The 22,357-nt window shown below is 34.9% G+C and overlaps 1 protein-coding gene across 1 annotated transcript in view; it reads left to right on the top strand.

Moving 5' to 3' along the window:
* ATRNL1 (attractin like 1) overlaps positions 1 to 22,357 on the top strand; it is a 672,454-nt gene that overhangs the window by 441,708 nt on the left and 208,389 nt on the right. Inside the window, exon 27 of the mRNA XM_060034012.1 lies at positions 3,160 to 3,267. Coding sequence (XP_059889995.1) covers positions 3,160 to 3,267 — 108 coding nt within the window. The remainder of the gene's footprint in view (positions 1 to 3,159; positions 3,268 to 22,357) is intronic.

Raw genomic sequence — 22,357 nt, 5'->3', positions numbered from 1 at the left:
TTAGGTTGAGTTTTTATCATTCTTAGTCACAAATGGCAGAAAGTTCCAAATCTAAATTCATTTTACCACAGTCATGACATTTCCCAACTGTCTCATAAATCTGCAACGTTTGTTAAAAGGGAGACTAATAGAGCAAAATATGTCACTAGTGCCGAAGAAAATGGGCCTGTGGTAATTAGCGTGCCATCTTTAAAGACAAAATTGGTGCTTGAAATTTAACATAATAATTGTACCAATGAAGCGTTACTGAGTTCTCACAATGTGCTAGATTCTGTGTTGAGCGGTGCAAGTGCATTATCTTGTTAGTCCCAATCTTCTGATATTATCGCTATTCCCGTTTATAGAGAGGGAAAAAAAAGCCTTAGAAAAGTCTACAGAATTTGATGATGGTACAATAGGTAATGGGTGGGGAAGCTGGGATTCAAAACAAGTCCTCCGAGGTCTAGGTGTAGGCACTGTTATTAGCCCAACTTTGCAATGAGAATATTTGAGGCGTTGAGAGGTCTAAATAATTTGGTTAAGGTCAAACAGCTACAAAGTGGAAAAACTGGTATTCAAACACAGGTCCTAATTCCAGAGTCTACGTATTTTTTCTGTCAGTATTTCCACTAAATTTTGACAGAATTTAAGTTGTAAGCATATCGTTTATATCTCTTTTGTTCTGACATAGAAGGGGCAAAATTCAGGAAGTAATGCATATAGATGTTAACTGGCAAGAGAAAGGACAATTGTTAAGGATATGGCTAAGAGCCAGGGACTTAGTAGCAAAGAGAATCTCACTTTGTTCCATTTTATTATTTTAGGGCCATCATATCAAAGCAAGAGTGTTTTAGGATAAAATTACTTACCCTCCCTGAGTTTCCCAATCAGAACATTTGCATTAGTTTCCCAAAGTTAGAATGTCAGCCAAAGTCCTCGAACTAGTCCTCTGCTAAGTGACCCGGAATGAATTCATTTGGCTAATTCCCTGTTTGTATCCTTTACTGCACACTGTCTTGTGCTCTTATTATTTTTATTTCGCTGTGTCTTATTTTACAAACTACAGTGTTATGGTCCTGAACAAGAAAAACATTTTTCTTCTTTGCAAAGCGTACTGTAATAAGCATTCAATTCTTAAAAAGTGATGAAAACTCAAAGCTCAGAAGACAAACTGGAATCTTTTAAAATGCCTTTCTATCCTATAGTACATTTTTTTTAATGAATAAAAGTATCAATCACTGATTTTTCTTTATTATGAGTGGTGGGGGTCACAATAATACATTATTTTCCAGAGGAATCTATTCTTTGTCAAATATGGTGACTGTAGAATATTTATAGACTTATATTACAATTTGTGGTATTGAGTATTCATTAATTATATTTTGTAGACATTTTACTTTTAAGTGTAGGGAAAAGGTAAGATGAGGAAAGAGAAAGTGTTCATTTTTAAAAAAAAAAATCAATTATATGAGATGCCATTTATAAGCTAAGGAAAACTAGTACAAATGAAGAAACTTTAATACAGATGTTAGAAAATCATGTTAAGATCCAAACTAGAATTTACAGTTTTCTCAAGGGCATTTTTATATTACGGTAGCAAAGGCAGTTTGTGTATTTGTATGTGTGTGTGTTTATGTTTTTACCAGATAAAAAGAGCATTGTGTCTTCTACACTTAGCATCCCTTGGTATTTGGAGTAACATTATGTTTGCATTTTGCATAGACACGGTATTCAGATCAATTGGCCACTCCTATTGAGAGAGACACAAACAAGATTCTGTTTGCCAGCAGCTGTATTTTTAATAGTACAAATCTGAGTTTATATTAAATTGAATAATTCGGTTGTTTAAATCACATTTACTTTTTACTCTGAATATTTTAGTATGTCTTCATTACTCCTAAAAATACATATTATTTAAGAATTTAAACTACTACTGAGTAATAGTTGTATTATTTCTGTCCCGTGTTAGCAAGTAGATGTTCTCTCTTTAATAATAAAAGCAAGGCCTTAAATTATATTTTAGATGCTCATTACATGCACACTGTTACTGCTGTGTCACAAGCGTTAAAAGTGTTAAACAATAAACTACCATCAAGCGTTGGCTTTTGTTCCTTCGTCATCTGAAAGGGAAGTTTATGAATGATGCATCACAGTGCTACATACATTTACATTCAAAGACCAGTTGTTAATATTTGAAGTTACTTCCAGTGAATCTTTAAAAATCTGTGTGAATAATGAAGCCATTCATTGTGTTCAAGGATCTTGCCTTTCTTTGATGATATGATTTTCTTCTCATTTGAAAGAGTATTTAATTGCATTGCTCATCCACTTTTAATATTTAATAATAATTGTATTAGCTGTGTAGAATGAGAAGAGCAAGATTTGCAATATCTAGTGCTGGTCATTAATTTTTTGTTATCATGACTTAATGAATATTATAATTACAAGGAGAGGCAGAAATGTAAATTAGCTGGGTACTTGGTTGGGACTTGCTGGTTTATTGGTTTTAGTTTGAGCAAAGCCCAGAAGAGACACAAATAGAAAGAAACAAATATCCGGAAGTGTTTTGGAAGCCCTGGCACACATGTTTTGCAACCTACTAATCATTCCTCATTTAAATAATGAACATTTAAATAATGAACAGAGGCTTTGAATAAAGTTGAAAACACTGACAATAACAATTCCTGCAATTGACAGGGGATCTTGATGACTTACAAGGCTTAGTCTGGGCAGAGGGATATGTTCCTTTAATCTCTATTAATGCATTTTGACAACTTTTGATTATCTTTTCTTATACATTTTTACTGTCACTTGCTTTCAGCTAAGACAAAAGCATGAGTTACTCTGAGTGGGAAAACTTGGCATAGCCATCATCATAATAGCACTTTTTACTTAAGTAGCAGCTCTCGTCTGAAGTTTTCAAAGTGCTTTTGAGTACATTTCATTAGGCTTGTGGGATGGAGGTCAGGGGAAATGTTCTTTGGAGGCACCATACATTTAAAGCCTCTATGGAAATATAACCCAGGCCATGGGGAGAAAATAATTTTCATTTTTAATGATCTAGATATGAGTATGTGTATTAGATGACTTCTCAATTTTGAATGCCATTTTGTTCAAAATGGAACTAGATATTGTTGAATTTAACATGTTTTAAAACAAGTGATTTTTAACCCCCTCCAGCAACTGCTTCGAGAACGACAGCAGATGGCCAGCCGTCCCTTTGCTTCTGTTGATGTAGCCCTGGAAGTGGGAGCTGAACAAACAGACTTTCTGCGAGGGTCATTAGAGGTAGGAACAGTGGTGCTGAAAGGGGACCGCTGTGATTTGCATATGTATATTACTTCTCTAAGCTGCATCTGCTTGTGAAGCCAAACAGAGTCTGATTATCTAGACTTGACAAGATTCAGCTACATACGTTATGCCATTTTCAAGGCACATAGTTTTAATAGTATGACATGAGCTGTAACAAAAGCCACTGGAGAATCTATTAGTCTAGGCAAGAGTGACAGACTGCTCACCTGGCAGCCCTTCCCTGATAAATAGGAGCTGAAGGAATTTAAGATATAGATATGATGGAAGAAACACAGTGCCTGTATTTAGTCCTTGGAGTGCTTAGTGCCCCTCAGTTAACAATTCACATCATTCTTTATTAACAAAGTTGGCTATAAAAGGTGGGTGGAGATGAGTTGCATTTTAATTACATAGTTTCACTTTTTGAACATTGAGAATTCTGGAATATAATGAATATTTTTATATGATGGCTGTATTAGTATATGCTTTTATTGCAAATGCAGAAATAGAGTATGGTGAAAGAGAAATGATTATGTGCAAGTAAATGCGATATTAGAATCCTGAAGTAATGCATGAAATTTCTGAAAATAATAACCCCCAAAGAGGAAAAATCCACAGATTGTGATAAACATCTAATCAAAGCATTTTGAGGCATAGTAATTTTATTGTATGCTTGCCTTTTTAATTTATATTTCATATGTGGTAAGATGTTTAAGCAGGAAGATTAAAAACTACTATATAATTGAAATATTTTATTAGCTTTTTAAAAAGTACCCTTTGTGATTAACTTCATGTTGCTATTTTTAGACCTTACTTTTCTTCGTGGAAAGCAAGGAATGTAAAAATAGACTCCTCCAAATATCGAGATACAAATATAATTGATTTTGTCCGTAGAATTTTTGGTCATTCTGAAAAAAATAAAGTCAGACCTCATGGATGCTCTACAAACGACCAGATTTTAGAGGGCATTTCTCTATGAAATTTTTTTATTAATAGCTTTTGTGTACTTGATTTTTTAGTACTCTAGATCACAGGTTGCCATGGAAGCTTAGAACATTAGAAAATTTATGGGTATATCTTCCATTACTTAGGGAGAAGTGCTCTAATTTCTAAGTTTACAGTAAGTGCTTTGATTTCATTTTGACCCTTAGTTTCAAATAACTTTAGTATGGAACCTTTAACAAATAGAAAACCTGAACTGTTTGAATCTAACTTCCTTTTTCTCCTCACTTGTTTAAAACATTCTCAAATGCTGCTAAAACTCAAGTGAAAAGAGACAAACGAATGTAAACGATACATACGCAGGCCAGGGTAGAAAAGGAAAAATCAGAGACCTAGAAAACTCATAAACTTAAGAAACAGATGTAATAACTATGTATCTTCATAGCTGGTCAGTTGCTGCTTAATAGTGCTCAAGAAAGTATTCTCAGGTGTTTTTTTAACCTTAAATTTATTTTGTAGAGTTTAAAAAGTTCTACCTCTACTTTCTTTTTCCCCATATTTGCCTGGTAGTCCTTCTTTTATTCCTTTATTCCCAACTTCTCTGTACCCTTTTGTTTTACACCTATCCCTTGTAGAAAAGACTGTTAGCTTTTTATTTTCCCGGTCACTCTGTGTTTCTGTCTTTTGATTGGTACATTTAATCTGTTTACATTGACAATAATTACTGGTCTACCAAGGCTCATTTTAGCTACTCTGGTGTGTGTGTGTGTGTGCGTGCGTGTGCGTGTGCGTGTGTGTGTGTTGGTTGTCATTGTTGTTACTGGCCTTGCTTCTTTTTGGTTCTTTTTCACAGCTTCTTTTGGATAAATTGATTTTCTTCTACTAAACTGAGTATTAAATACTCTATTCCTATGTTTCTGATAGTTATCCCTTACTTACCAAGATTCATAGAAATGACTATTTTTCCCTATCGGTGTCTAAAACTTATTAATACAAATTCCTGCCCTGCCCATCTGAAACACAGTTATTACTTTAGCATGCTTTCAGCTCTCTCTGTTTCTCCCACCCTGTGTTAATACTGCCTGGAATTTTTGACCCAGATATTATAGGTGCACTTTTTCTGCATCACAGCATATTTAAATAACGATGAACCACCTTTACTCTCCTTTACTTTTTGTGTCTAGTTGCTTGCTCATGCATTTCTTTCACTTGTCACTAAAGTAAATCCTCCAAATATTTTCTTCAAAGAGAAACTTTATGTATTTGAGACCTTAAATACCTATATGCCAATATATTGATTTTGTCCTCACATGTAAATAATAGTTTAATTAGATATAAATTTTTGTTTCAAAGTTGTCTTCAAAACTTTAAAGATACTACTTCATTGTCTCAAGTCTGGTGTCAGTTTGATTATTTGTCCTTTACTAATGAGCTCCATTTTCTTTTTGGAATCTTTCAGAATTTTCTCTTGTTTTTCAGTGTTCTTAAATTTCCCTCTGATATGTACATATGATCCTATTTGGCACTTTATGTACCCTTTAAATCTGCAGACCTGTAACTTTGTACAGTTCTGGCTAATCATTTTTACTATTTCTCTAAATATTTATTACTCTATTCTCTCTCCTTCTGGAATTCCTATTAGATACTCTTGATACTTCTTGTACCATCTATATTTCATAGCTTTTCTCTTATTATTTCCACTTTTTAATCTCTTCCTGATGCCTCTGGGAACACTCCTCAACCTGGTATTCCAGTATACAATTTTTTTCTTAGATTGTATCTTTTCTGCTGTTTAACCCATTCATTGACTTCATTTCAACAATTACATATTTTGTTGTTAATACTTGCAAGAGATTTTTCTTCATAACTGCTTGTTTATGGTTCATATTTCTAATACCCTCCCTTACTTTTCTGAAATGAAACCATTTATTATATTTAATTTAAATAGTTTCATATTTGCCATCCTTTAGTATAGACTGTTTCATTTTTCTATTTCTTTCATGGTGCTTACAGTCTTTTTTTCACTCTTATGTTATTCAGTTAACACGTATTTTGTCATTAAGATCTACTTAAAAATAGGCATAATACCCTTGACTCTAGATTGTGCTCTTGTAGGTCATTTAGAGGTTGGAGGTGAGGAAGCTGCTTATAATGAATAATCTGGGCTCAAGCACCACCCCTCATCTGCCACGGGTGTCCCTTTCACTGCAGAGAACTTTCTATCTAGTACTTCTTTCCCAAGCATTATTATCAGATGGTAGCCTCCCTCTGGTATAATTGCCAGGTCAGCAGTTGAACTGGGGAGAAGTGAATGCTTAGGAGTTGTCCAGCCTCCTGCTAGTGTGGCTGTAGGATCCCTCACCCTAGCAGAGTTCTAGAACTCCTCCGTCATTAGTTTGCAGCCTTGGGCTGGCACTGGCCTGGTTCTGATGCTTTTCTGCCCCACAGCAGGTAGGGTAGGCGTCAGTCCACCCAGGACAACGTGGACTCTAGTCCTCTTCTAATACAGGTCACCATTTACTCCCTACAAGAGTCCTAATCACTTTCAGTCTTTCCTAGTGTTTCTTCAAGACTTTGTATTAACCTCTGAGTGTGTCCTGAGAGTCATCAACCTTCTGATTTCTTATATGTTATCTCTGTGTTTAAACTCAGGGGAGGGACAAGTGACTCATTCTGGCTTGTCATTTTTTGGCTGCAGGACCGTATGTGCAAGTGCTTTGTATTCCATAAAGCTTTATGTTAATGTTGGTATTTTATTTTCTCTTTTATTATTATTTAGTTATATGAATAACTGGTGTGCCTCTATTTCTTTTGTATCACTTGTTTTCTAAAACTTAAATTCAAAACCTCAAAGAAGAAAAATACCTACCTGCATACTCCCATTTAGAAAGCCCTTTTTATCTGGCGATCAGGTTCTACTTATCAATGTATAGTATTGTTAGTTTTTTTGAAACAGCTTTATTAAAATGTAATTCATATACCATACAATTCACCCATTTAAATTGTAAACTTTGATGGGGTTTAGTATATATACAGTGTGTAACCATCACCAGAAATCAATTTTAGAGCATTATCAAAAATTGATTTCATCTCCAAAAGAAACCCCATTCCCTTTAGCAGTCACTACCCCCTCCCTTTTTCCCCAAGCCTCTCTCTTAGCCCTAATCTACTTTTTGTCCTTATGAGTTTTCTTCTAGTATATTTTCATTCCATTTCATATAAATGGAATCATGCAATACATAGTCTTTTGTGACTAGCTTCTTTTACTTAGCATTATAGTTTCAGGTTTCGTTTCATCCATGTTGTGGCATGTATCCGTACTTCATTCCTTTTTATTGCCAAATAATATTCGATTTTATCGATATAGCATATTTTGTTTTTGCACTCATCAGTTGATGGACATCTGGGCTGTTTCTACTTTTTGGATATTTTAAAAAATGCTACTATGAATATTTGTGTACAAGTTTTGTTTCCATTTCTTTTGGGTATGTAACGAAGAATGGAATTTCTGGGTAATATGGTAACTTTTCATTCCTTGTTGAAAAGACTTTCTTTCTCCATTGAATGATCTTGGGAATCTCATTGAAAATCAATTGATCATAAATGTGAGAATTTATTTCTGTAATCTCAATACTATTCCATTAATCTATAGGTCTGTCATATGACAGTACAGCACTATTTTGATTACTATAGTTTCGTAGTAAGTTTTGGGATTAGAAAATGTAAGTCCTCCAACTTTCTTCTTTTTGAAGATTGTTTGGCTCTTCTGGGTCCTTTGAATTTTCACATGACTTTTAGGATAAGTTTGTCAGTTTCTGCAAAGAAGCCTGTTAGTACTTTGATAGGGATTGTGTTGAATCTGTAGATCAATTTAGGAGAACATATAGTATTTTAACATTCACTTTTTTAAGGTGGTACTTTTGTTAATTGAGTGCCTTTATCCTCCATCCTCAAAACCCTAAGTTCAGTACCAGGTTTCCTTCATCTTGATAAATAATTATGATTTCTGATATTTAAAGTTCCCTATATTCACATGTCTAATAATCTCAAGAAAATTGACAACTTAGAAATTTTTTTTGAATTCAGGTTGAAAATACTGTTGTTCAGTACAATAGATTGTTTTTAGATCTTAAATTGTTTACTTCTTCCTGTAAAAGTTAAACATCAGAAGTAGATATTAGCAGCTAATGCTAATTTCTTTCGTTGACATACTTTAGAAAATAATAGAGGTAGAAGCATAAAGTTTAAAATTATATTTTGTTTTCTTCTTTTCTAAGCATTTTGTAATAATTACTACGAAGTAGAAGTTACCTATCTGCTGTATATACACATACATATGTGCACATATACATTTATACGTGAGATTTATTTTCCATCGTCACAGTACGCTGGAAGCTGCTCCGAATTGCTCTTTTTTATGTACATAACTTAGTATGATGTGGTTTATTGATCTGCTTACACAGCAAATTCTGAAGCCTAGGCCTATTCTGAAATAACATTAAGGACTTTATTTAAACCTAGAAAATTAAAGTAATTGTAAAGTTCCTCTGCTGGGTTTTTCTTAAAATTCAGTGATTAAATTCGACACAAAGCCGTAAGTAAGCTAGCTATTACTATTCTGTAAATATTCATTGAGTATTCATAATGTGGTAATTTCAGGAATGGATTCCTTTTAAATTAAATTGGACTTCTGTGCCACTCTGAGTTCCAAATCTGTACAGTCAGAGGGAGAATGTCAGGTATAATATGAAATTAATTACCTTTGATACATCTGTAGGTAGTGGTACTATACACCAGAATGTCCTGTTATATGAAGTAGATGTGTTCCTGAAAATTTTATATATAAGTTAATTATATTTTTTAATGAATGAGGAGTATTCAGTCTTCACAAGAACTTTGTGTAAACCCTAGCTGTAAAACTCTTTGTGAGTAAAAAAAAATATTATAGTATGAATAATCCCCCCATAAATTATCTGTTTAAAAATCTGAATCATTGTATTTTTCTAAATTATAGTGACAAAATACATTACTAAAATTTAATAAATGCACTTAGAATGTAAATTTATATATAAACTCAATCTATTAGTTGGCTTTAAACTTATTTTTAAAAGAGGTTATTTTTAGGACTTCACTGGAGGTCCAGTGGTTAAGACTCCATGCTTCCACTGCAGTGGGCACGGGGCTCTATCCCTGGTCAAGGAACTAAGGTCCCGCATACTGCACAGCACGGCAGGAAAAAAAAGGGGATTATTTTTGTGGTGACCTTGTGACCCATATAGTATATATTTATCAGTTTTCTTCTGCCAAGTAATAGCATGATAATGTATGGTAATTGTTTAGCAGATTATTATGGAATGTTCCATATACGTCAGGCACTGTTCTAATAAGCACTTGAGAAACATCAGGGAACGAAACAAAGAACCCTGTCCTCATGGAGTTTATATTCTAACAAGGAAAGTAAGTTATTTAATATGTTAGGAGGTGGTAAGTACAATGGAACAGGAAAAAATAAAGCAGGATAAGGGTTTTGGGAGTGCTTTGTGGAGGTGGGGAGAGTGTGCTGTATTGAATAGGGTGGTGGTCAAGGTGACCTCATTGAGAAGATGAGAGTTGAGCAAGGCTTGAAAGAGGTGAAGGAGTTAACCAGGCAGCAGATTCCTAGGGAAAAGTGTTCCAGGCTAAGGCAGTGACTAGAGCAGGGGCCCTAAGGTGGGCATGCCAGGCAAGTTCATGGAACAGCAAGCATAGGGTGGGGGCAGGTGCAGGAGGAGGCAGATGATATAGGGCCTTGTAGACCTTTGTAAGGATCTTGACATTCAATCCTACGTGAAGGGGAGAGAACCAATTGCAGGCTTTTGAGAAAGAACTGACATAATCTGTTTCTGGAAAAATCACTCTGCCTTTTGGGTTGAGAATAGTTTGAAAGGTGATATTGTATAGTTTCCTGAGAAGCAGACAGTAAGACAAGGAATTGGTTCATTTGAAGGATATGCTGGTAGGGAAATGGAGCCATGAGAAAGGGAATGGAGAGCAGTCAGTACCACTACGGACAAGTAGGGCTTAATCCCATTGGTGAAATTCTGGGAGTCAGGGTAAAATGCACGTCAGACTACAGACACCAGGACAATTCCTCACCTCCCTCCAATCACTGGTTGAGGGCCACTTCCCAGAAGGCCAGAGGAAGCCCTCAGGCAAAGAACTGAAGGCTTTGGCATTGGAAGTTAGCGGAAAACTGACATGGTAACTGGGCGGGGGGACAGAGGGGGGAGTGTAAATCAACCCAAAGTTTCTGCTACTAGGGCAACAATAGAGGGAGAGAAACTTGTTCCGAGGCTACTGTAGGAATCCAGGCAAGGGATAGTGCTGGCGAGAGGCGAGACCAGGGTCATAGCAGTAAAAGTGATGAGAAGTGGTCAGATTCTGGACTTTGCTTTTAAAGTTATTATGAGTATAACGTTCTCATTTTGAAAGCCTTTCAAGAGACTTTGTGTTTGTAAAATCCAAATAGAAAATAAGACAGAATTTTCTCTCTTTAACTGGCACTGTAATAGCTCTAAAACTTCTGAGGCTGTTGTACTTACTCATTGAGAGGAATAGTCACATTCTCTCTTAGTATACCCTCTCAAACAACAAAATATATGCTTTTCCTAGGTAACTGATGGAAACCATGAGAAAATGAGGTAAAAGAACCTAGAGCCCCTTAAGTGACTTAGACTGACTAGGCTCGTTAGATCTGGTGTCACATGAAAAGTATAGCATACAGTTTGATCACAAACAAGTTAATTTTTAGCCCATTAGGTTGAAATGATGATGATGTTAAGCATGTACATTCCCTGTTTATGGTTATTTGGGGGAAGAGTAGTGGTAGGAAGGAAGAAGGGAGGGAGTTGGCAGTTTTATAAACTTATATGAGTCCTCAATTGTCATTGACAGTTTTTGCTGGGATATTATTCTTTGTTTCTATTTTTATTTTTAATTTTTTTAGCCAATTATTCTTCTACCTCTAATATTGAAAAACTGGAAACCACTTTAATGGCCAAAACTAAAGGATTTGTTAGTTAATTTATTATATTTTACAAAATGGTATATACATTGTGATCTAATTTTTGATAAACATTGAAAAGGATCTGGTCTAATAAATTCTTAATAATAGTTGTATCTAGGTGGGTAGTATATATGGGTTATTCTTTTTGCATATCTGTATTGTCCTTTCTGTAATGGCATGCATGGCTTTTTTTTAACAGGAAAAAATAAAACCAACAGTAGAGTGAAAATATAAAATGTGAAGGTTTTTTCCCTTAAGTTTTAGACCCTTACATTGACTGCGTATTTGGGGGCTTGAAATTTTGCCAGGTATTTAACATGAATGTTTTCAATCATCATTTCTGTTCTAGGGAACAAAAACTCTTATGCATATTGTACATATTCTGGACTGCCCTGTTAACCTTTTTACTCATCATAATTAATTTATCCACATTTCAATTTTTGAAAATGTAGATGACCATTGGGTTATAGTCTACAAAATTAGGGCTTAGGTGTTCACCAAGCATGCACTAGAGAGTGCTTTCCAAACAATAGAGATGAGGATTTATATGCCAAGGTAAGGAGCTTGAACTTTAGCTTCGTAGGTCATGAGAACAAGTGAAGTGCTTAAAATGAGTTTAAGATACTATTTTTCAAAATATATTTACATATACTGTCTCAATCTCATGTGAACCTAGGTCAATCTTATAAAACCCGAAGCAGATTTTGTTTGTTCTGTTTACTATTGAAGAAACTGAGGCTCTGTGAGCTTAAGACCCTTGGTGAAGATCACAGTTTAGTCATCAGTAGGGCAAGAGCAGAGTTTGTATCTCAGATTTTGGCCCAAGAAATTTCTTTTTCACGGAATCCTTAAATATTCTGATTTTAGTTCAAATTGAGAATACATTTTAGGCCCCAACGTATCTCTGGAATATTTTTTCTTGTAAAGCTGTTTATAAGCATAGAATTACCTAACACTTCCGTAGATGCTCGTGTAGTCATGAGTAATTGAGACAGTTCAGCCTAGTACACTACGTAAGAAAAAAGGTGACGAGCACATTGTTTAAATCAAGGCCAGGCACGGTGAGCATCTCTCATGTTAAGAGCATTGTTGGCTTTGCTCCCAGAGCAGCGTGAGCCCAGTTCTCCGCTGATGGGTACAGCCAGTGGCCCCTCTGGCATTTCATTCCTGGCCTGGCATCTTCATGGACAGTAGTTTCAATGGTTGGACTGAGGATTTTCTGGGTTTCTTATTTTTCAGAGATTTATAGCTCTCTTGTGATACTTAATATTTTAATTATTTTATTAACATTTATTATCAATATTCTGATTATAAAAATAATAAATCCTCATTGTAGAAAAAATGCAGAAATAATCAAAATTAAAGTATTGCATTCATAAATATCTGTTGCCAGAACTTTTATTTCCCTCCCGCAATATTTTCCTCTTACACATATTTTTTTTTTTTTTACATCTTTATTGGAGTATAATTGCTTTACATTGGTGTGTTAGTTTCTGCTTTATAACAAAGTGAATCAGTTATACATATGTTCCCATATCTCTTCCCTCTTGCGTCTCCCTCCCTCCCACCCTCCCTATCCCACCCCTCCAGGTGGTCACAAAGCACCGAGCTGATATCCCTGTGCTATGCGGCTGCTTCCCACTAGCTATCTATTTTACATTTGGTAGTGTATATATGTCCATGCCACTCTCTCACTTTGTCACAGCTTACCCTTCCCCCTCCCCATATCCTCAAGTCCATTCTCTAGTAAGTCTGTGTCTTTATTCCTGTCTTACCCCTAGGTTCTTCATGACATTTTTTCTTTTTTTCTTAAATTCCATATATATGTGTTAGCATACGGTATTTGTCTTTCTCTTTCTGACTTACTTCACTCTGTATGACAGACTCTAGGTCCATCCACCACATGACAAATAGCTCAATTTCGTTTCTTTGTATGGCTGAGTAATATTCCATTGTATAGCATATATGTATTTTTACAGAATCAAAAGTATATTCTATATGTGATTTTGCATTCTGTTTTTCTCACCAAGTAGTATAATAAGAACATTTTGCACTTCTAAGTTTGATTTTAAAATGCCATGTTGTTTTGTAGTATAACATAATTTATTTGGCTGTTTTATTTTCAATTAGTTTGATTCTAATTTCACACTATTATAAATAAGGCTTTAATTAATGTTTGTACATAACTCTTGATCCTAACCTATAAAAGGTAAACTGCTAGATCAAAAATTATGACCTTTCATGGATCTTGAGATATTTTGCTGACTTACTTTCCAGAAATGTTCTTTTTCAAACTACCTGTAACAAAGAATGAGAATTCCTGTTTTCCTGCATCTTTGTCAAAAATGATTTTTAAAGCATTTTAAAAACAATTTTGATAATTTGAAATATGAAATGTTATATTCTCCTTCAGATTTCTTATTGTTAGCAAAATCAAATATTTTCATATTGTCTTTAACCATCTGTATTTCTCCTAGTTCATTTTATTGGCTATTATTCCCATGTCCTCTTCTATTTAATAGCATTTACTGATAGTAATCTGACTACACAAGAAATTCTATATTAGTTACAGAAAATTTGGAAATGATTCATAGCTTATTCAATATATTTCTTCATCCTTCGGTTGGAACCTTTTTTGCTTCTTATTTATAAATCACATATATTAAATGTTTGTAATTTTCTGTTACAGATATTTCCCTTCTGGATATTGCTATTAAAATGTTATATTTTCTCTATTTTTTTCTACTAATCAAACTGGTTTAGTAATATTTTCAGACATTACTTTTGCTTTCTATTTATCCTGAATTTTTAATTGTTTTTCCTTCTTTGCTGGCCTTCTCTTGAATTGAAGATTTTTAAAAATCAGTATTTCCTTTTCTCCTCAACTGATATGCATATTATACACTCTTTCTCCTCTTTTGGTGATTACTCTTAAAATTTTAGTAGGCATAGTTTCAGTCTGAAACTAATGAGCTCTTCCCAAACTATAAAAGGTCCTAAAAACAATTTAAATCTTGTTTTCATCTTATATGTCACAGTTATCTTATTTGTAGTTCTATGAGTTTTGTCACCCCTTGAATTAAACATTTTTATTGTTGCTGTTTTACACGATCAATATGTGTTTAAATTTTCCTATATAGTCACTCTTTTCTTTGCTCACTGTTCTTTGCATTCAGAGCTTCCTTCTGAAATGTTTCCATCTTCCTATTATTTATCTTTAGAAATTGCTTTGGCACATGTCTTCTGATAATAGACTCTTAGCTTGCTTCTCACTGCCTGCCTCTTCAGTTTCACTCAAGCCCTGGAGCATCCCCATTGCTTGCAATCTAAGAAATGTTTTGGAAATACACATTATCAAGCATCCAGTTCCTTTACAATAGGAGTGCCATACTCAAACATTTTGTTTATATGAAAATTGTTCTGGCTTTGGCTTCCATTGTTACAGCTGAGAAATGTTCTGACAGTATAATTGTCATCCTTTTGTAGCAAATCTAGCTTTTCTTACCAATGACTTAAAATCTCTTTGTCTTTGGTGTTCTGCAGTTTTACCATGATTTTCCTAAGCATAAATTTATTTGTATTTATCCTTCTTGGAAGATTTTGTGTTTTCTAGGTCTGAGGATTCAAAGTCTTTGTTTACTACTAAAAATTCTCAGTTATTATCCATTTGAGTTTTACTCTCCTCCATTTTCTGTTTTCTTCTAAGATTCTGTTTAGATGGATGTCAGATCTTCTCATTCTACCTTCAGAACCTCTTAATCTCTCAGTTTAGTGTTTTCCATCTCCTCTCTCTGTGTTTCTTCTGACTTATTTCTTCAGAGCCTTGTTACAGTTCACTACTTCTTTGTTCAGTAGTATATAATCTGCTGTCTACCCTAGCCACTAGGTATCTTTCAACACATATTTTTTTCATTTTTAAAAGTTCTGTTTGGTTCTTTTCAAATCTGCTTAGTAGTTTCCGAAAGTCTCTTCTTGCTTGCTAGTTTTTATTCCCTCACATTTTATTCCAAACATTTAAAAAAATTTTATATCCAATCATTTTAATACCTGAAATCCTTGGAAATCTAAATCTATCAATTTCTTTCTGTGGGCTTTCATTCACTGTGGCTTATTTCCTGGTGTGTTTAGTGATCCTTATGAGCTCCCATTTGTTTTGATCTTAATCTGTGGTTTTCTAGAGGCCTAAATACAGAATGCTGTTCTCCAAAGAGGATTGCTTCTGCTATAAACCAAGACCTGCCATTATTCTTTAACCATTTCTTCCAGGGTCCCTGGCAAAGTGCAGGGATCTCAAGTTCAGCTTTCTTGCCTTGTAAGTTACTTATATCAGCTTTTATCCTCAGGGCAGCTCTGCTTTCATGTTTGCTTGCTGCTCCCTGCTCCCCTTTCCAGTTTTAGCTGGTTGCCTTGGAACATTCCCTAACTGCAATGCTTTAAAAAGAATTTGGTTATTTTGTAGTGAGAGGACCCTACTTAAATTATAGTTTGTCTTCAATAGCAGCTCAGTTTTCCTGGGTGCAGGTTCTCTTCTTTTTGGATTGATGCTCTTCTCCTGGCATTAGCTTGTTATATTCATTATCACCACTTTGAGATTCCAGTATTGGCAACCTCTGAGGGGGTGGAAGGCCACAGGCGTGGAAGGGTTCTCTGTACTTGTAAATGGTTAGTGGTATAGAAACAGTCAAGCCACCAATTTCCTACTGATCTTTTTGTACTCCCTAAGTCTCAGGAACAAGGAGGACTCGGAATACCTAGTATGTTTTTTCTTAGCTTCTTAGGGACCAGAGAGCCCAAGGATACTCTGTTAGGGATTATACTGACCTTCCTCCTGGTATTTACAGAGCTCTCTAGACCATGTCTCTGTAAAATTCATACCCTGGGTCTTGATGCTAATTTCTGTGCACTTCCCCAGTTCAAAGAGGGTAGCGTTCGGCAGGAGTTCCCTCAGCCAGAGCTCTTACAGGACCCAAGCCCTGTTTGCACATAACTACCCAGAGGCCACAGGAACCGTTGGCCTCAAAGATGATTTTCAGTTGGTAGTAGAGAGAAGTAGACTGTTAAGGTCACATCTTCTCACATCCCTCATAACAAATGCTTTAGAAGACAAAAGACTTTCTTATTTTAAGAAAATTATTTAGAAAAAAATGGAGATTTTTATAGGCACATTTTTGGTTCTTGAAGTAGGGAACGATATGGATTCCCCAGGTGCATTTAGAATTTTCTTTATCTTTCTTTTAAAATTATAAAAAGACTTCTCATCACCAAGACCGTTTAGCAGAAAATGTTTTCAAAAAATTTTTTAGAAATATAAGATTTGGAATTATAACAGAATTATAATGGATTTCATGATTGAATGGAGCATGAATTACGAATTAAAGATGATTGATTCTTCAGAATTAACATGATAAGAATAGGACCCATTAACATGGGATGAATATAATATAATACTTAAATTACTGGAATCTGCATGGTTCTAAATTGATATAATCAGAAGTCACAATATGTTTAGGCATGAGAAAAGTCATCTGTTTATATTCTTAATACCTAGCTTTATAAATGCCTTAGATTAACTGTACTTGTAAGTAAAGTACTGCTAGCATCTTTCATTCAGAATTCAGTGAGTTCAAAGCTAAATATATGTATTTATATTTTTTATGCACTTTCAAAATTAAAATTTTATAAATGGAAGTTTTCATTGAGCTATTAAAACTTTATGGTTATCTTAAATCACTTAGAATGAATATAAACTATCTATGATGCAGAAAAATATAAAGATGAAAATGAACAACAACAAAAACGTAAGCCCAGTTTCACCTCACGGTGTCTGATATGATAAACAGAAACATTTACAAGTGCAAAAGGCTTGTAAACCTGGTTACCTATATTCATATTGGCTGTCATTCAGCAGAATGATACTTTACTTAAGGATACTGTCATATCATAATTGAAGCAATACTAGTATAAATTTTCTTTTTCTTTTTTTTTTTTGCGGTATGCGGGCCTCTCACTACTGTGGCCTCTCCCATTGCGGAGCACAGGCTCCGGACGCGCAGGCTCAGCGGCCATGGCTCACGGGCCCAGCCGCTCCGCGGCATGTGGGATCTTCCCGGACCGGGGCACGAACCCATGTCCCCTGCATCGGCAGGCGGACTCTCAACCACTGCGCCACCAGGGAAGCCCTAAATTATTTTTATATAGCAGTCTTGCAGATAAGAAGTGGCTGTGTAAAGTAGGCTACAATATCATTTATTGGAAAGTCATAAATACAGTTTAGCAATTCTTGAGCGCAGTGTTCCAGCTCTGAGTAAAAAAGACTGAATTTCCAACCCCACTCCCCATCCTTATCCTTTACCTACTCTCAGGTAAAACAGATAGTTTTGAACCCATCCAAAAAAAATTGTGGGCAGATTATATCTGCTGCAGCCAAGAACACACAGTATTCGAGGGTAATTTTGAATACTGTCAAACACTTTCAACACTCGTTCCGTGTATATATGTTAATATATTAATGTTTAATATATTAACATAAAACTAATATTAATATCTTAATTAGTACTGGTTACTCAGTAACAATCACGAAGAGCTAGCTATATTTTTGGTTCATTTTTCTAACTTGTTAGATTGTCTTGAGGGATTTGTTGTGTGCCTGATTGTGTGCAGTTTTATTTTCTGATTTTTGTTTAAATATTTTATTGGGCTATAGTTCCCTATGGCAGTTGTCATTACACTAAAGTTATGCCTCTGTTTAATATATTTTCTGCTTACATTTCATGTAAAATCAGTTCCTAATTTAACTTATATTTCTTCTTTCTTTCCATTACATGCATTAGTAGATAATCTGATCAAGTTCATATCCTCAATGGAATAACTGACTGTAAGAATTCTATAAAATGCTGTTAAATCAAATAGAAATCTTATAAAGTATAATCCCAGATATTGGAAGTGTAGTGCTAGATATTTTATATGTAGAATCTAAGAAACCAATAATGTTATACTTTAGCTAAGTAAACATCTTCATACGTTCCCATACTTTTCTTTCTTAGAAAATAAAATAGCAACCAGGTCAAAATTTAGGGTATTAAATCTGAAAATTTACCTTAAATCTTAATATACATTTTCTTTTTAATCAAGGATTACAGTTTTACATTTTTCATATCAGAGATCTTTGTTCATATTTATATCTTATAATTTTGTTCATATTTATTTTAAGTCTCATTTAATTTTTGGTTCATGAAGAAAGGCACTGGATTAACCATTAATGGCATATAGAAATAGAGCAGACTATCAAATAGATAGTTCATATGCAATTTTTCATGGAGAAAGGGTCGTTATTTCTTAAGAACTTTCTCATCTCTAACACATTTTAGGAAACAAAAGCAAAAATAACCCAATTTTATTTTTCCATATCTCATAATAGAAAGTCAATCTTATAAAGAAATTCTATACTATAATAAATTTATTCAACAAATATTTACCAAAATTACTATGTGCAACTCAGTACAGATGGATATGGAAAAGATACGGTCTCTTCCTTCCAGGAATTTATACACTAATGGGAAAGATAAGATGCAAAAGTACCTCTTATATATATGTACATATATATGTATATACAATGTGATTAATGCTAAAAGGACAAAAAACAGTTTCTGCTGTATAGCAAAGTGAATCAGCTATACATATACATATACCCCCTCTTTTTTGGATTTCCTTCCCATTTAGGTCATCACAGAGAACCGAGTAGAGTTCCCTGTGCTATACAGTAGGTTCTCATTAGTTACCTGTTTTATACATAGTAGAGTATATATGTCAATCCGAATCTCCCAGTTCATGCCACCCTCCCTTCCCCCCTTGGTATCCATAAGTTTGTTCTCTATATCTGCTGTGTCTCTATTTCTGCTTTGCAAATAAGTCAATCTGTACTATTTTCTGGCTTCCACATATAAGTGATATTATACGATATTTGTTTTTCTCTTTCTGACTCACTTCACTCTGTAGGACGGTCTCTACATCCATACACGTGTCTGCAAATGACACAATTTTGTTCCTTTTTACGGCTAATATTCCATTGTATATATGTACCACATCTTCTTTATCAATTCCTCTGTTGGTGGACATTTAGGTTGCTTCCATGACCTGGCTATTGTAAATAGTGCTGTACAGCAGAAACTGGCCCAGCAGTGTAAAGCAACCATACTCCAATAAAAAAAAATTGTAGAATACATAGAAAAGAATAACAAAATTACTACATACTACACCTCAAAACTCATGCAGTTTTGAGTTTTATGCTCAGGGTGGCTAAGGGACACTAATGCATTATTTTATATTTTGTCAACTTTGAATTAAGTGAATGGATTATGTAGTCAACAGAAATTTCAAACTTGTGTTTTTAAGAAATATGAATATTTTTCTATACCTAGAATAAAAAGCTTTCCATAAAAAAAGGACAAAAACACAAAGGAGAGAAAAAAATTTAAAACTCAGTATATTGTTAAATGTTTCATGAAAAATTATAGTAGTTCTTGGCCTTTAAAGATAGATGAAATGTCAATAGGTAGAGGAAGGAGTAGGGTTGAGATAGGGGAAGGGTAAAGAGACAAGCCAGGTTGAGGGAGCAATATGAGTAAAAGACAAGAGACAGAAAAGAGTGTTGTACGTGTGTGAAACGGTAAAAGGGCAGGATTAGCTAAATGAGGAAGAAATTGTGGGGTTCAGGTAGATGTTGGAACATATTATGGAAATCAATTTTAACGAGATGCTAAGGACCACACAGAAATTTTTTGAGCAGAATTTTGTGATTGGTTTTAGAAAGTGTCTGCTTGGCAGCATTCTGTATGATTAATTGTTTTGAAGAATAATTGAGATGGAGAAACAAGCTGGCCACTTAAACCCTGAACTAGTGGCTGTTAAAACGTAAAGGAGCAAACATATTGAAAACTAGGATTTACAGAACTAAATAGCTGATTAAATATGGAAATGGAGCCTGGGGCACAGAGAGGGAAGGACCAGAATGCTGCTGAGTTCCTCATACATGCTAGAAGTCATGGGAGTAAGAAGAGAAAAGAGAAACAAAGACAGAATCTCTGGAAGTTGCTAAAATTAAAATGTTGGAGGCATAGTGAAGGAAAGAAAATATCAAATGACAGACCGGGAAAGAAGCAAATTGAGATGTTTAGGACCATTAGAATTTAGAAAAAGAAGGCATGCCAGAAAGGATGAAGTGACAATGCCATCCATTTCATAAGCAGTCGGTGAAGCTGAGAACTAGCGAGAGGAGATGGAATTTGGTAATTGTGTAGTCATTGGCGACTTTTGAGGAAGTAGTTTCTATTGAAGGGCAGAAACAAGACCATAAAGACAGGGTTGAAGATGAGAACATGGGTGCAACAAGGTGGACTGCTGTTTTGAAATTGATAATGTCGTAAGGAAGGAAATGAGACAGTAGTTTAAGAAACTGGCAGGTTCAAGAGAAGTTCCTCTGGGAGAAGAATTACTGATGTGGAAAAAAATGTAGGTTAGGATAGAGGAGAGGGAAAAGCAGAGAGAGGATCAAGGAGACAAGTATAAGGATTAATTTTGGAAAGATAAGAGAGGCTAAGAAAATGATGAGTAAAAATTAAAGGGAATTTTGAGCAGTTCCATGTGATAGTTTACCTTTGATGTTCTTATTTTTTATGGTAGTATTAGAAATAAGGTTACCTGCCTAGAGTGAGCTGAGGGTGTAAGGTGGAGGCTTAAGAATAATAGAAGAGTTGTAGAACACTTGTTGGAAAGGCTCTGATAGTTGGTTAAGACAGGAAACTGGGAGTTATCCAGGATTTCTCTTTCTACTCTGTTCTCCGTTTTCTATCATTGAGCCCTGTCAGTTCTACAATGTAAATATATCTTAAATTCATCCTCACTACTACTTTTCTGATTTCAAGCCTCAAGGTTTTTTTTTCCTGATCTTACTATATTACCGTCCTTACTGGTCTCCCTGCCACTATCTACCTCCCTCCTCCAGGCTTGTTTCCACGTTGCTACCAAAGTGATCTTCCTAGGGTGCAGATATGTGTGTACCACCCTTCTCAAAATTCCCCAATGGATCCTCATCTCTTACAGTGAAAATTCAAATTCCTCTGCATACTGTACCGTATCCTACACTCCTTTCCTATCTTATTCCATCTTTTCTTGCCCTCTGACCCCAATAACCTGATCCCTACCCAACATCCCTTGCCTCTATCCTTGTTTCTACTGTTCACTTGTCCTTGAAGAAGTTGCCTATCTGGTAGAATTCAACAAATTCTTCTGGTCTGAAAAAAAAAGAAAGAACGTTTGAATAAAGGAAGAGATGAATGAAAAACCTTATCTTAAGGTGACAAAAAGGATTGCTAGGCAGCAATGAAAACCCAAAGGAACTTAGCATGAATTTTAGTAAGGACAAGGACTTTGTCTTAAAGTTGGGATCAGAAATGAGGAAAGCACCTAGTAGGGTTCACTCAGGGTTAGATACTGGCAAAGTGAATAAAGATAATCACGTTAATGAGAGATGCTGGGATACCAATATGAGAGCCTCTTTTAAATTTGCTGGGGGTGGGAGCGAGGAGTTTGATAGGGAAGGCAGGTAAAGGGCTGTGGCTGACATTATAGATGCTCAAGGGATAGAGAGTTGAGATTAATTAATTAGTTAACTCACTATTTATTTACTAATCTAACATTCATTGCATACTTCCTTTATGTCAAAGGTTGAGAATACAGAAATTAATATAGGAGCACAGTCCCTACTCTTGTGAATAACAATTAATTAGGAGTGAGGTAGAAATTCAGTGTCCAAGATCTTAAAGAGATTTGAGTTATTAGGGCTGCCTGGTTTTGCCTTTTTATTGATCATTAACAATTAAGTAGATGTGTTCTAATCATCCAGTATTACAACTTCCTTACTTCATTTTAATGCACTAAAACACACACACAATGGCCCAGAATTAAAAAAACAAAAAACGAAAAACAACTTTGTTTAGAGAAGATGGTGATTTTGAGTGAACAGACAAAATCTTTTGGTGACCAAATTGGAAAATGGTATTTAAAGACTATGTTGTCCACGTGCACACATGTATCTTCATACAG

This window comes from Delphinus delphis, chromosome 16 (assembly GCF_949987515.2).
Source record: "Delphinus delphis chromosome 16, mDelDel1.2, whole genome shotgun sequence".
In the NCBI taxonomy this organism is placed as follows: domain Eukaryota; kingdom Metazoa; phylum Chordata; class Mammalia; order Artiodactyla; family Delphinidae; genus Delphinus; species Delphinus delphis.
The sequence above is the reverse complement of the archived record's forward strand: the minus strand, read 5'-3'. Positions and strand labels throughout refer to the sequence as shown.